Raw genomic sequence first — 16,593 nt, forward strand, 5'->3', positions numbered from 1 at the left:
ATAGTCTGGCTCACGGTTAGTAAAATTATCAAAAATTACTTCCTTAAAACGAATTCCTTCAGTGTTATAGAAAATATGAGAACTATTTCAAGACTCCCTCTTCGGGGCAGAAACTAGACAGAATAAATTGTTACCCTTGGCAAATAATATAAATGTTACACAGAGATGGCTCAAAAAAGTCCATCTTCAATTTGAAGACAAGACTGATATATACATCATAAAATTGATGAATTATATAACTGGAGATGATCCCGTTGACGATTTAAGTATGGACATTTGTCTGAAGACATAGATGGCAAGGCTGACTTTTTATACCGGGTGGTTATAATTAAACTTTTCCTATTTAACACATTATAACACGGAAACTAATTATTGTACGAGTACCAAACTTGGTAGCATTAATGTCAAGAACATAAAAGAAATAATGCACTTTTAATGTGCTGCTACAGTACATCATACCATTACATACCAGTACCAACACTGCTACAAAAGGGGCTCAATATGGCGTCCATCAATGTCCAGAAGAGTCTGAAAGCATAGGATTGAATTCTGTAAAGCAGAATGAAGCATGTCCTGCACTTCAGCTCAGCACGTATGTGAATGTTCCCCTGGTAAACCCTGTCGTTCAGGTAGCCCCACAACCGGAAACCACAGACGGAGAGATCATGTAACCGTGCCGGCTAAGCATTTGGAAAAAAATCGGCTGATAATTTGATTGTTTCCAAAAGTGTTTCAGAGAAGGTGAACTTCACGAGTGATGTGCAGCTGGGTCCCATCTTGCATGAAAACTGCTGAGTTCAATGCATCGTTCTCCTGTATGGCAGGTATGACATGCTTGCGAAGCATACTATAGTAACACTGGCCAGTCACACTGTACATCTTTGGTCCTTGAATGCCAACCTCTTCAAAAAAGAATGGGCCACACCATACGGTGACATGTTCACCATGCAGAGGAACTTTATGCACAGTGATTGAAGGTGAAGTTCCCCCACACTTGACAATTTTGTGTGTTCACCTCAGCCGTCAGAGAAAAATGAGCTTCATCTGTCCGTAGGATGGTCCAGGGCCAGCCCTCATGAACTTCAATCCTTGTGAGGAAGTGGAGAGCGAAGTCAACACGTTGTTGTGCTATGGATCTTGTACAGATACCATTTGAGGATGGTTTGAAGCACCTTCCGTACAGCTGACCATGGGATGGTCCAACTGTCATCACACAGCACACACACTGCCTGATGAATGGCAATTGCTCGCAGCATTGTCTGCCATAGAAAGAGCGGTTTCATAAATCACTGTGGTGCACCCAGTCGTCAGCCCCTTCCCGGAGCAATGTCCATTTCTTCATACTCCGCATAGCTAGTGGAGAAAGAGGACCCTTCTGTACTCCCATCAGCCAGCAGTATTCTCAAAGTGCAGCTGCAGCACTACTTTTGTTTTGATAACAGGGCTTCACCAATAATGTCCTACTCTTTTTGTCCAAGCTCATGTTGAGACATCAGGTGAGGGAGACTACGAATCATGATGACTGATCACAACACCTGGTGGCCATAGCTGGAACTGGATGGTGGCGCTGTGATGTATGGAAGCGTGCACTCCATAATCTGGACATTAATATTTGGTACTCATACGGTAATTAGTTTCCATGTTGTAACGTGTTAAACAGGGAAAGTTGAACTATAACCACCCAGCACATATATACAGGAAAGAAGTCTGGCATGATAAAGGATAATTTGAAGTGAATGGCACTGTAAAATGTAACTGGGCACCACAAAAAAGAATCATATTCCTCTGAAGAAGCAGGCCTCTCTCCTAAGTTTCATAGAATCATTGCTTGTTATGTTTCACATGTACATTTTATTTTCTTTGAGTACTTCAAATACAGAAAATTAACCTAAACGAAGTATTACTTGAAAAATTCTACTGGGTTCCTAACATTTTTTACTTATATAAAGTCTCCGAGTTTAAATAAGTATAATTAAATGCTCACTACATTACCTACAATGTCCTTGCTAACATAAGAATCAACTTCAATGAGGAACACATTACACTAAATATAACTCTCAGTATCCAGAACACTGACATATAATTATCACTCTGCCACATCTGATTGAGGTAGGTGAATGCCACAGTAAAACATGCACATATTGCAAGACATGACGGCATGAAGGAGTACAGTTTATATGCACCAGATGATTACTACCAACACTGCCTGCTGTGGTCAGTATTTGTTCCTCATGTTAAAGAGTGACCGTGAAAATGATAAGAAACACCCCAAATAATAAAGGACATTGTTCCAAACACTATTGCAAAAATTATGGGTTGAAACAATCTCCCATGGCTTAAACTTAGCAATACCAACACATTTTCAACTACTTATACTAACAAAGGTGAGTGTATAGCAGAGGGGAGGGGAGAGAATATTAAAAAATATACAAATTTTATTAATTGTGGTTACTGACTTTTATTAACAACATATGATACTGATGCATTAGCAGGGTCCAGCGCCTGACAATACTGAATGATAATGGTTGTGAAAAAGTCCACAACCTGAAAGTACTGAATACATTTGTTGTGAAAAGTCGCATCTACTATTGCCAGGGGCACAATGACCACTTCAAGGACCACTTCAATAACACTTAAATGTTTAGATCAAGTTCAAGTGAAAAAAATTAAAATAACCACCTGTACAATATGTTAAGCTAGAAGAATTCCTTAGAAACAATATATACGCCTTGAAAATCTTAAAATATACTGCACGACTCACAACTACATTACAGTATTTAGTAAAGGAGAGCATAAGGTATTCCCCCCCACCCCCTCCTCCTCCCAGTCAGTATTTTAAATGACTAAATATAATACTGCAGTCCATTATTTATGCACAACTTAAGGATTTCAAGCAATAGGTCACAAAAATTTTAACATCTTAATGTAACAATGTAAAAGGCAATTTTCCAAGAACGATTTAAAAGAATTTCCATGTGTCAATGTAATGCATCTAGCGGTGAAGTACACGATTTGAAGCCACTTATCATCATCAAATTCTCACCGACATGCCTGGAAACTTGTGTAGGACAACTTTCATAATAAAGTTTGTGCACAGTACAAACACCACAACACCAGAACTACTACAAAATAATAACGTTGCAGTATTACCAAAAAAGCCCCTTCTGACAATAAACATATAGGATATAAAGTTTTTGAAATTGCTTACATCTGTCAAACTTGGGAAAATATTCTAAACAGTTGAAACATAATCACTCTAATAATGACTTGCTGGCAAGATGACTTATACAGAACGGTATTGATGATTCTGCATATTCTTAACATATAAATGAATCAAATAAGCACTTCACTATCCCAAATAAGCACTTCACTATCCCAAATAAGGAACAAAAAAACAGGCTAAATATTTTAGTGTATGAACTGTATAAGTCCTTAAATGAAGAAAAACGCACACAACAATTATGTAGAAGATTTTAGGAACTTAAAGTACTTCATTTTGTGAATTCAATATCAGCTTTTAAGTAATTCGGCAATTACATTTTCATAATGTCTGTTATTAAAAGTAAAATTTTAAGAGTAGAGAATTTTTGGGTAATGGAAAAATGGAAAAATACAGAACATGTGTGGCAGAGTAGCTTTAATAACAGCATATTTTATAACTAGGCCTTACCCTCAATTTTGTAAACAACAAATTACACAATAATCAGTTACAACTTTAAGAGACAATGCTGAAACTTCACTTAAAACTTCCAGGCTATTAGGCCATAGTTGATGTATAAAACTCTCTCTTAACATTTCCTCTCCACCAACTGTGGAAGATATCTTCAGAGTTAAATGGCAAACTGCAACCAGATCTCGAGGGAACACTGATTATATAGGCAGCATAGAGGGCAACACAGTCTATTATGTGACCTCAGCTATGAGAATATCACTAGTTTTTTTTATGAACACATTAGTCCATCTGTTGCCAATTTGTTTATGGAGAACTTTGATCAACATCTATTGCAGACTGCCAGAAAAAGACCAGCCAATTGGGGCTGCTATGTCAATGATACTTTTGTAGTTTGGGCACACGGTGCAGAGAAATTGGATTCCTTCCTGGTACATCTCAACAGCATCAATACGAAAAAGCAATTTCCTGTGGAGATGGAGAGTAACGGCCAGCTGAATTTCTTGGATGTGTGTGTTGTCAAGCAAGTGAACAGAAACGCCACATATACTGACGGTTACCTGCATAAAGATTTTAACCACCACCCCTCCAGACAAAAAAGAGGGGTCATTAAAACCTCGGTAGGACACGCAAAATTTGTGAATCAACTTACTTAAAGATGAGCTTGAGCATCTACTTTCAACATTCAAGGAGAATGGTTATTCTAACAAGGAGATGGATAGAGCGTTTCGCCCTAGTGAGAGAATCTGGACCAGTGAGGAATGATGGACACCCAAAGGGAAAGTTTTCCTTCTGTTCAACAGTACGACTGCAGATTGCATTGGGAAAATGTTGAGCAAATAAGGAATGGAAACTATGCTCAGATCCACCAGGAAGATAAAAGAATGTTTAAGATCTGCAAAAGATATATGACGTCCTTTGGCTACAATGGGCGTATATAAAATTTCTTGTAGTTGTGGACTGGTAGAAGAGGGGGGGGAAAAAAAAGTGTTGACACCTATGTCACTGAAAGCAAGAGGAATTGCTGCCTAGGGCAAAGGATAAATCAGCCATAGTGGAACAACTTTACCAAGAAAGTGATTATGAAATAAAATTCACTGAGATGAGTGTCATATTGACAACATCGCATGCATAAAGAGGGGCACAATTGACATTTATAAACGCCATAATAATTTTATAATTTAAAAGAGGAAGGTGTTAAATTAGACAAAATTTGGACATCAACACTGCTACATAAGAATGACGATCAATTACTTTCAATCGAGAATGTTGGCATTACCAGTGATACCCAATGTCACCTGATAGACAAGTTGCGTCCACTACATTGTATATATAATTGGCAATCCTTTGAGTTCTGGTTTCAGTTCGCCATTTTCCCTCTGAAGATGTCTCCGTTAGGGGAAATTTTATACATCAACCATAGCCTAATAGCCTGGAAGTTTTATGTGATGTCAGTACCGGCCCTGAAATCTTACATTGTATGATCAATACTAAAACTATTAAGGGGGAAACCAATGACAATGATAGACTATTTTAAATAATAATAATAATAATAATAATAATAATAATAATAATAATAATAATAACTGAATTATTATTATTATTATTATTATTATTTTGTAGAACAATTTCGAATTTAATCAACTAGCTATGTTAGACAGATCATAAGCACAATTCTAATACAAGCAAGTGTTAGAGGGCTTTAAGTTCACTCCACTTTTGAAGATTTGGTAGAAAGATCTCTCCTATCCAGCCACCATCTCCTACCACAGTCCAGTCTCTCTCTCTCTCTCTCTCTCTCTCGGAGAGTTGTAGGAGTCCCCTTGACATGTCAAGAGTCACAACACAAAGGAAGCAGCTACTCACATAGCGGAGTATTTGTAGAGTCTGACTGTGAAGTTATATGGACAAATGAATAAGGCCTAGGTGAACTGTAAGTTAATTATCCAACTTTTTACCAGTCAACCAATCCTGCTGTGACAGTTTTAGAATCATTCAAAGAAAGTCTATGCACAGAAGCATACAAATATCATAAACATGCAATACAGGGTGTGCCAATTAAACCCTCCTGATTTCAGAGACCTAGAGGGGTTGGAACACAGTAAATATGACAATGAAAATTGCACCACATTGTAGGGCATCTCAAAGGATTTATACATTTTTCATCAATACACCTCTACTACGTGTGAACCATTTGTAGCACGAAGACTACTGAGTCTATATTCAATTCCTTGCCAAGTTCTTTGTAAGATTTCCTCTGTTATTGTTGCAATCACATTAGTGATATGATGTCGCAACATAGGAATATCGTCCCCTTCGATTGGATACACGCGGTCTTTCACGAATCCCCACATGAAGAAATCAAGCAGCATAATGTCGGGTGAACATGGTGGCCAGGCAATGGGTCCTCCGTGTCCGATCGAACGACTGGGAAATTTCCTATCTAGGAACTTGCGAACAGCTGTTGACCAATGCGGCGGAGCTCCATCTTGTTGAAAAATGATGTTGGGTTACCAGTCTTGTATCTGGGGCTGGACAAACTGCTCCAACATGTCCAGATACACATACCCATTCACTGTTTGTTCCGCAAAGAAGAACGGTCCAACAATCCTGTGGTGCATTAGCCCGCACCAGATGTTTAGTTAAGGGCTATCATGAACATGTTCAATGACAATGTGTGGATTTTGTGAACCCCAAATCTGAACATTATGCCTATTAACCCTTCCTGATAGATGAAAGGTTGCCTCATCTGAGAATAAACATCTTTCCAGGAAGCTGACATCCATATCAATATGCTGCAGCATATCTGCAGCAAACTGTTGTCAATGTGGTTTGTAGTTCAGCGTCAAGATGTTGCAGAATTTGTACTTTGTAAGCACACATATGAAGATGCTGTTGAAGTACACGATGCAATATTGATCAAGGTACATAAAGTTGCTTAGGTGCTTGACGAATTGACTTACGTGGACTTCTGTGAAATGTTTGTCCGATATCCTCCACTGTCTCTTCTGAAACACCATAACGTGCACCACCAGAATGTTTCGGAACACTTCCTGTTGCCATAAACGTCCTATACAATTCCTTAATTGTTTTCACATCAGGTGGATCACATTCATACACACGACGATGATTTCTTTGCACAATAATTGGCGATTTTGTTTCTGTAGACCATACTACTGATTGTGAGCACTGCTGTGGAGTCGCCATTTTCACTTCATGCGAGCATGCTGCACTCTGGCGATGATACTTGGCACTTCTGACGTGGGAATATAAAGTCTTTGAGGTGCTCTACAATGCGGTGCATTTTTCACTGTCGTATCTACTGTGGTTTATTCCCTCCTGGGTCCTTGAAATCAAAGAGGTTTGAGAGACACCCCTTATTAGTTGGAGGTGACTAACATACTGAGTATAGACTGGGACACCTATGGATACATTGCAGGTGGTATGGACAGACAGTCTTGAAAGTACTTCCTTTCGAACACTTTTCCGGAAAACTGTCTGGAGATGCGAGACTGAGCTTATGTACCATGTTAGTATAGAGACAATTAGCAACTATCCTATCATAGTGACAATGGTTACCAAAGTTAATAATAAATCCATCATGAAGGGTAGGAGCGTATTTTTGCTAAAACCAGCAGATAAGTGGTTGTTAGCACCCACTAAGACAATGAATGGACATCATCAAGTCCACACAACAGACAAAGAGATATTACGGGCAAAGTTTAAATGGACTGTAAATCACACCCTGGAGAAGTATGTGCTGAGTAAGTCATCAAGGAAGGAAAAGGCACATCATGATTTAACAGCAAAATTTGGAAATTTTCGAGAAAGCAGAGACTGTTGCACTCTCGGACCAAAAAAACAAAGTGCAGATGACGACAAGCAAATTTTAGCAGAATTTCATGCATGTACAAAAAGATCGATCAGGGAAGCATGCAACAACTACCACCATCATACCTTAGCAAAAAATCTTGCTGAGAACATAAGAAAATTCTGGTCCTATGTAAAATCACTTAGAAGGTGAAGACTTCTATTCATTCACTCATTGACGAATCTGGTGCTGCATTAGAAACAGCAAAAAGAATCTGAAGTTTTAAATCTTGCAATTAAAAACTCATTCACACAGGAGGAATGTACACAAACATACCGTCATTTGACCATTGTTCAGATTCCTGTATAGAGGAAATAGCAATAGGCATCCCTGATGCAGGGAAACAACTGAAAGATTTTAAAAGAAATACATTACCAGGCCCAGATGGAGTCCTAATTCAGTTTTACAGAAGAGTACTCTGCTGCATTAATCCCTTACTTAACTTGAATTTCTTGTGAATCTCTCCACAGTGTTAAGTCCCATGCAACCAGAAAAAAGCTCAGATGGCTTTTGCAAACAAGAAGGGTGAAAGAATGATCCCACCAAATTACAGACGAATATCATTAACATTGGTTTGCTGCTGAATTCTTGAACATACGCTGAGTTCAAATACAATAAATATCCTTGCGATAGAAGAGCTTCTTTCCACAAATCGGAGCAGATTTAGAAAGCATCAAAATGATGACAAAACTGAAATAGCAGTTAGGAAATGTGACTGTGTAAACTACCTTTCACACAAAAAAATCTAAGACTGTTTTCCTAATATCAAGATCGATCTAAGAACACACCTGTTACTCATGGCCACAATCAGCAATGGAGGAAAGTCATTTTCAACAATGAAGTTGCTTTCAAGCATCTATATTTCAATGCAGGCTTGACATTTTGGCCTTGTTCAGAACTGAAAGAGGTATTTTAAGACAGCTAATTAATTAGTGAAAATATAAGTGCCTTCATTAGTATGAACTGTAGATGCAAACCAATTAAACAATATGATAATTATGTCAAACTTTAATTTTAATGCTGTTTATCTGAAGTACAATTTGCTTTGTTGTTAGATTTCTTTTATAGCCTTGCATTTGTTTAACAAACATGTTTGCAAGTGGTTACAATATGTTGTTTTTTTAAATTGAAACATTGATTTTCCATGGGCATGAATTGTATTTTTTGATCTTTTTCAAATATAGTTTGATGCAATGGGGATCATACAGCCAACCATCTGCACATCAAAAGTTTCTTCAAACCTTTACCTACGTTTCGACAGATATAGAACAGTCATCCTCAGAAGGTGTAGCAACATTAAAATAGGATATATTTCAACCAATACATCGAAGTCATATGTGTAGAAAACAGAAACCCCAAAAATTACTTACATTGCAAATATAAAATAAAGTTACGTGTCACATATTGTGTGATCCATAGAAATGCGATGACATAGCCATATGGCTTAGTCAACAGCAAAAATTATCTATCTACGGTACACGTGCATCATCCACACACAAACAGACAACTAACAGGACAGAAGCGGGTGGCCAGTAGAAAATTTACATTAAGATGGTGTGGTACCAGAGAGTAAATGTAAGATGAGGTTCTGAAAATGAAGGCCAAAAACAGTAATTTCATAAAATGCTTTATGAACATGATTAGTCAATATTACAGGAAGTTTTCTGTTTAATTTCTTTGATATTCTAACATTTAGTCAATGGAGAAAAAACAGCAGTCAATCACGAAATCCATCACTTTTTATTAGAGCAGATCCAGATTTCTATTAATACATGGTCATCTTCAGTGCATAAACCAACAGGTGACATTAGACCAAAGTATCACACAATAAACAATACTGGTTGCTATAAAGCATGCAGTAGTCTAATGTTGACTACTGTATGCTCTACAGCAACCAAATACTGTTCATTACATGATACTTTAGGCTAGTGTCACCTGCTGTTTTATCCACTGAAGATAACTACATAATGGTGGAAATCTAGATATGCTGTAATAAAATGATGGATTTCATGACTGATTGCTGTTCTTTTCTCCACTATCATTATTCAATGATCGCTGTGAACCAGGGGATCATATGTATTCCAATCTGATTCTAGCATTTTACAACAATGAGATGTGTGCAATATATCTGACTACAACTGCTTAGCATGATTACAGGAGAAGAAAGAAGCACACTGCAATCATATTGCCATATCAGTAAACACATGATTCATAAATGTGAAAGTCCTGAGGCTCCACGAGCTGGTGTTCTATGCTTGTGTTCACTTCAAGATGAGAAAAGATGGTGCAGTATCTTAGCAAAATGATTCAGTGCGATCTCTGAATATCCCTGTACTTAGACGTCCTGATCGAAGGTGTTATGGACAGAACTGTATTTTAACTTTGCTGAAAGATACACATTCGTTTAGGAATTGTCCTAGAGAATACATGTCCTTCCTCCTGTTTTCTTCCTCTCTTTTTTTCAATAATAGTTGCATAGTGTGTGTTCTCTGATGCTTCTTGCTGGGCTCAAAGACAACCACATTTAAGACAGAAGAGTTCACTCATAAACAGCCAAATAGCAAAAATACAGTTTCAAGACTGCCAAACAGATTTAAGTCTTTCTGATTGATATACTGTTATTACTCTGACTGCACACACCATCTGCCTGAGACTTCCAGACAGACAGGCAATGTGCCACACCAGGATTGAAACTGGACCCTTGTCTTTTATGGGCAGTGCTTTACCCAAACAACTTCAGGCCATCTAGTATTTTTCACTGAGGTGAAGATTCACATTTAGGGCTTAGGAGATTTCATAAGAGGACACACATTCCTGCATGGATCAGATTCATTGTAGACCACCAGTCTGCTTAGAGGTAGCAGAATTCTCCTAATCTGATCTGGTTGGGTTAAAGCTCTAGATCACGGGCACTGTCTTTGCTTGCATGTTTTGTGAAGCTATGTTGGCAGTGAAGTATGGTGTGCCAATAGCTGGGTGATATTAGCAACACATTGCGATAATCAAATAATATCATGATTATAGCTCTTTGGGGGAGGGGGGTGGGGGCGGTAAGGAGGGAGGACAAAAATATTCTGCCTGAACCCATATTCACAAACTAATTTGCGATGTAAATGAAAAAAAATTCATTCCATGCCAGAGCAATTTATTGTGCAAATAGTCCATGGAAGATAAGACTAACTACTTCTGAATTAAAAAATAAACAGCCATCACAATTTGAAACGTTTACGAGATAATCAGCATCACAATCACTTTATGGCACATGACACAGGGCCACAATGAAGAAACAAATGAATGTGAGACATAAGTAACCTCTGCTCACCAGGTATCTTCCAAACCACTATATTACACAACAGAAAGTACATAATGGAATAAGAACAGTACTATGAGGATAGCCTGCTAATCACTACACAGAGGAGATGATGAGTCACAGACAGCACAAAGAAGAGAGAGAGAGAGAGAGAGAGAGAGAGAGAGAGACATGCCCCCCCCCCCCCCCCTACACACACACAAAATCAAACAAACACACAATCACTGTTTCTAGCAGCTGTGACTAGAATGCAGACTGTGAACTGTGCCAGCGTCTGATGTGTCCAGCAATCTGGGGCACATGGGGATCTGGGGATACAGAGGCAACATGGGGTGGTGAAAGGGAGAGATAGCAGAACAGGGGTGGGGGAAGGTATAGTGCTGCCTCTGGGGGCATGCAGGGACATGGTGCACGGTGGAGGAGGTAGGTGCAGGTGGGAGGTTTGTGAGAAGCAGGAAAGTAGAGACACGGAAAGAAGACTGTTGTGTGCACTGGCAGAATAGAACGCCATGTGGGGCTGGAGTGGGAGCAGGAAACGGCATAGGTAGGTGGAGGACAGGGACTAGTGCAGGTTAAAAGCCTGAAGAGGTTATAGGAATGTAGGATATATTGCAGGGAGAGTTCCCACCTGCGTAATTTAGAAAAGCTGGTGCTGGTAGGAACAATCAAGATGACGCAGGCTGTGAAGCAGTCAATGAAGTGAAGCACACTGTGTTGGGGTGCTTGTTCAGCAACTGGATATTCCAACTATCTCTCAGCCTAGTTTGTCAGTGCCCATTCATGCAGTCAGACAGCTTGTTAGATATCATGCCCACGTAGAAAGCAGCACAGTAGTACCAGTTTAGCATGTAGGTAACATGACTGCTTTTACAGATAGTCCTGGTGGAAGATAACATTCTTGCAAATGTGCAACATGCATGCCACACACGTCACTCATATTTGACCGAATCTGCTCATGTTTATTGATGGTGTGGTAACATGTAACATACCAACCAAATTGTTGGTCTCACAGGAGGGGAAATTGGCTCCTCACAATCATCGCCAGAGCAGTAGTGTCATCTACCCTTCTGCAAGCTAAATTTCAAAAGTTGCAACTTATTTTAAGCTTGGTATTGGTATGATGATAATCTACATAATCAGTATAATGACAACCATAAAAAGATGACAAGTAGACCGAAGAAGCAACTGCAAAGGACTAATAACAAAGTGAAGAAATTATAATGTGCCAAAGGTAAAAGTAAGTCTGTGCAAAAACAAAAAACAGAGTATAATAACGTATAAGAAAGAAAGGAGATGAGTGCATGCAAATGCCTGTTCTTAAGCAAGAAGCCTGCAAATCTTTGTGATAGTGAACACTGAAATGGAAAAACCACGTGTAACTAATAGCGATATGCTACTCACAAACAACACAAAATCATATGACTGATCAGTTCAACAGAAATATTCAATATTAGTGGTCAGCTTTGACCAGTGACATCACCTTTTAGTGTGCATTTTCACAATTTGATTGTTAGCTGGGAAAGCTAATGAATGTGAAAGCAAAACACCTGGCTGTGGTGACAGACTGAGCTGTAACTTAGCCTTTATGAAAAAAAAAAAAAAGTCACCACCAAAATCATATTATAGTTGCCAAACTGCTTATGACATTAGTCACATACTTCTCACACCATTGGTCAAAGCCAATGACTAGCACTGAACATTCCTCTTCATCCACTGCATCCCACATAGACAAGCAACTCAATTTTGGTTCTATTAAATAATTGCAGGAAGACACTTACCTTACTGGCATACACCCGCTGACAGATACAGCACTTGTAGAAGCTCTCAATCTGGTCTTCATGCTTCAGAACGTGATGGTCATTTCTCTCTTCTACACTCCAGAATCCAATGTTGCAATGTCGACACTGATATCTGAGCTCTTGGGGTGGTGATTCACGTGCGCTTTCTTTAGAGTGGGCAGAGAAAATATGCTGACGCAGAGCAGCTTTCACACATGATCGAATAGCACAAAATGGACATCCGTATTCGGTTGTACTTTCTGAACTGGAACTAGCAGGTGGTCCTTCATGCAATCTTGTCATATGGTGGTCTAAAGCAGTCTGGGAGACAAATGATTCACCACACTGATTCACATCACATGTGAACTGACGAACACCATAGGTAGACACTGCAAATCCATGCGAAACATTCATGTGGCGTGCAAGTTCGGGTGCACCATCTTCTGTGACGAACTGTCCTTGACAGATTTCACACATTATTTCTGCTGGTGGTGAATGGGTTTTGTTTTTCTGGTCTCCTTGATCTGCCTTTTCTACTTTCACCTGCACATCACTGCTTTCATCAGTCCCAGCTGCTGTGGCCAGAGTATTTTCCGGTTCTGTTTCTCTCTCTTGCGCATCAAGTTGTTCTCTCTTCACGGAGATGTTTAGTGAACACTCTGCATCATCACATTCATCATCACTTGTGTCTGTAAACACACATTCAACATCATGTGGATCAAATTCTGCTTCGGCAATATCACTGCCTACACCACTACTGCCACCTCCCGGTTTGAGCTCCTCTGTTGCTGTGCTTTCATCCTCTTCTGTGTATTCATTATCAATTGCATCTGCCTCAGATATTCCAAACTCTTCATCTGATGACTGCAGATCACTAGACGAGTCATCAATTACATCATCATTTACTCTGGTTGAACCACTTCTTTCATCATCTCTTTCTTCTACCACATTTAACTTAGCTTTAAGTTGTTTACTACTCCTGCAAGACTCTCGTTTCTCTTTGATACTCACTCTAGGAAATGAATCCATTGATGTTGAATTACTTTCTCTTACATTTGATATGTCATCATTGAACACATCATCAGTTCCTCTGATTTGTGAAGTATCAGTTACAGATGAAGACAAGTCTGGTGTAGATTTGGTTTTTTCTTTGTCATCTCTTGATGAAGCCTCTAATGTTTCTCTCTCGTCTATGGCAGGCAATTTGTTGGAATTAGTCTGAAATTCATCACCAATTACTGAAGTATCCTTTTCACTAAGTTGTTCTCCTTTGTCATCTGTATGTTGAAATGAATTACTACTGAATGTTGAATGGTTCTCAAGAAGCTCCAGTGCAGCAGAAACACTAATCTTATGATACTGAAAGTGTTTAAAAAGGAGATTAATATCTTTCATGATAGTTGTTAAATCCAAATCACAAAGAGTGCAATACACAAATAAACTCATTTTAGAAGACCTGCACTGGAAGATCCCATTCCCAACACCATTTCCCTGCAAAGCAGGGCAATCAGGTAAGCAATTATGTTCCCTTTTCAGGTGCTCCGCAAAAAGCTTTTTATCAGCAGCCACCAGAGCTTTGCAATATGTGCAGACAAAAATATTGTGTTCGTGCCAATAATGTGTTGACAATTCCACATCCTGAGAGAAACTGGCTGAATCTGGAGAGCACCCGATGCGGCATGGTAACTTTCCATGCTCTCCAAGCATATGAGCATTTCGCACTATCACATTTGGAAACGCCTGTTCACAGACACGACACACACTCAGTCCACGGCAGAAAAGTTCATGAGCAGACTTTGGCACAAGCTGTGTAAATGAATTTCCACACACAGTACAGCACAGTTGACTACTTCGGTTTTCATCAATAGTTAATGAATTCCCTGAGATAACAGAAGACTCTGGCACTACAGACAATGGAGTTTCATCTGCAGAATGCTGAAAACTAGTGGAAGTAGGTGGCGTGCCTTGCACAGAAATAGAAACTCCTTCTCCTGTCAAAAGTTGCATTAAACATGGTAGCGACACACGATGATATGAAAAGAAATGTCCAAATGTCTCACTTCTCTTACGTTCTTTGCCGCAGAGGTTACAAGTAAAGTTCCAAACAGAGCCACCACTGCCTATTTCTGTTCCCCAATTTTGAAAAATTCGTATTCTTGCTTCACTTTCCAACATGTCTTCATTTGATATAAAGTGTTTCTTTCTGGCATGTGTGCTGTAATAGGATTTTGGGCGCACCAGAACTCCACAATAAAGACAACTTTGTACATCATGAGAACTCAGATAGTGTTCTGACAATGATTCAGAACTTGGAAGCTGAGATTCGCACATATCACATTGTAAGGGTAAGTGTGTCCTCACAATATGCACATCCCGCATCTCAACTACATCAAACAATTCTGAGCAAAAGCGACAATAATGCATGTTATGATTCATAACTAAATGCATAATGAACTTTTCCTTTGCAAAAAACCACTGCCGGCATATTTCACATACAAATGGGTGTTTGTTAGCACTGCTATTGTTACCAGAAACTGAATCGTCTTTGTTTGCTTGCACTGGTTGGTTTTCTCTGGGCACTTGCACCATTGGCCGGATCTGTGATGTTACTAAATTTGAGGTGGCACCAGCCAAAGATACTGGATTTGCAGCAGTTCTGGTTGAGGTACTGTTCCCAAGGTGAGGAAAAGCTGGAATGTTATGTGACCAGGTCTTGCTGTGATCTAATGGAGGAGCAATATCACGTATATGGTCTGATGCCAGTGAATGACCAATGGCAGGTGTGGTGGCTGGCTGGTGCAATGTATGTTGTCCAAGTTGTTGTTGATGCTTCTGTTCATGGTGGTGGTGGTGTTGCTGCTGCCGCTGAAGATGTTGTTGCTGCAGCAGAAGGGCCAGCTGTGGCAACTGAATGCCCATGGCTAGAAATGGGTTCAGTACATATTGGCCAAGGCCACTTCCCGAAGAAACAGATGATCCCTGACTCATGAGGAGATCAGCACTGGCTACTTCTGGTACTGGAAGCCTCATACCAATATTACTGCTGCCAGCACTACTGCCTGTCAACTGTTCAGCTTGCAAGTCCTCTCTCCCCCTGTACCCTTCATCTTCCAACTCCTCAATGTTTGTCCCTCCATACCTGTCAAGTTTCCTAGCTCTATCACTTCCTGTAACAGTTCTGGAGAGTATTTTACTTTTCTTTGGGTGAAATAAGGGGAAACTAGTTCTCTCCAGGCACCCGTCTCTCCCCTCATGGTCATCACTCATTCTTGGCAACAACTAGTTACAAAAGGCATAACCAGTTGTGACTTAAAAAGTATAGTTTCCTTTGTACGTTCATCAGATGGTTCTATTAGGCTGTATTTACAACAAACAAACTGAACCAATTATCTACATTTATTCTTTTGGAGTGGTTTGTTTAAAATGAAATATCCTTTCTTGGATCAGGTATAGATACTGCTTTAAAATAATAGTAATGTATATAACAAGGCAATTATGACTTGTGTAAAATGGGTTTTCTTTACTGAGGATGAATGACTGAAAGAAACCTATTTAAAGAAGTGATGCACCCAGTATGTTAGTCTTCTTTGGTATTCAATAGAATTGTAAAAGGAATTAGTTATCTAGTATAACAACATTGTAAAAAATTACTTTGTCCAACAGAACAAAGAGTGAATCTGTCAACAATAACTATGGAAAATATGCTTTGTGTGTGTGTATATATATAAAAGAGAGATATAGTTTGTAGTATATCTGTTTAAAAAATTATCCCTGTTTAACTATTGTAACATAAAACTATAAACATCTGCATGTAAGACAAAAAAGGATTATATAATAAGGCATAATATGTTTGTGTTACTTGTACTGGCTTTATCTGTTCCTGAATTCAGATTCCTCTTGATAATGTGGACTAGTAAGGTCCTTTGACTATGAAAAAAATATTTTATTGGCTTGTCCCTGAGAA

General features: G+C 39.1%; 1 protein-coding gene across 1 annotated transcript in view; it reads right to left on the reverse strand.

Moving 5' to 3' along the window:
• The window catches only part of LOC126101467 (uncharacterized), an 88,021-nt gene extending 71,815 nt beyond the window's left edge, over positions 1-16,206 (reverse strand). Inside the window, exons 1-2 of the mRNA XM_049912118.1 lie at positions 15,486-16,206; positions 12,630-15,422 (exon numbers count right to left, since the gene is read on the reverse strand). Of these exons, the coding sequence (XP_049768075.1) occupies positions 12,630-15,422; positions 15,486-15,896 (3,204 nt within the window). The 5' untranslated portion in view covers positions 15,897-16,206. The remainder of the gene's footprint in view (positions 1-12,629; positions 15,423-15,485) is intronic.
• Between the last annotated feature and the right edge of the window lie 387 nt (positions 16,207-16,593).

The sequence above is a fragment of the Schistocerca cancellata genome, chromosome 9, assembly GCF_023864275.1.
Source record: "Schistocerca cancellata isolate TAMUIC-IGC-003103 chromosome 9, iqSchCanc2.1, whole genome shotgun sequence".
Taxonomy (NCBI): Eukaryota; Metazoa; Arthropoda; class Insecta; order Orthoptera; family Acrididae; genus Schistocerca; species Schistocerca cancellata.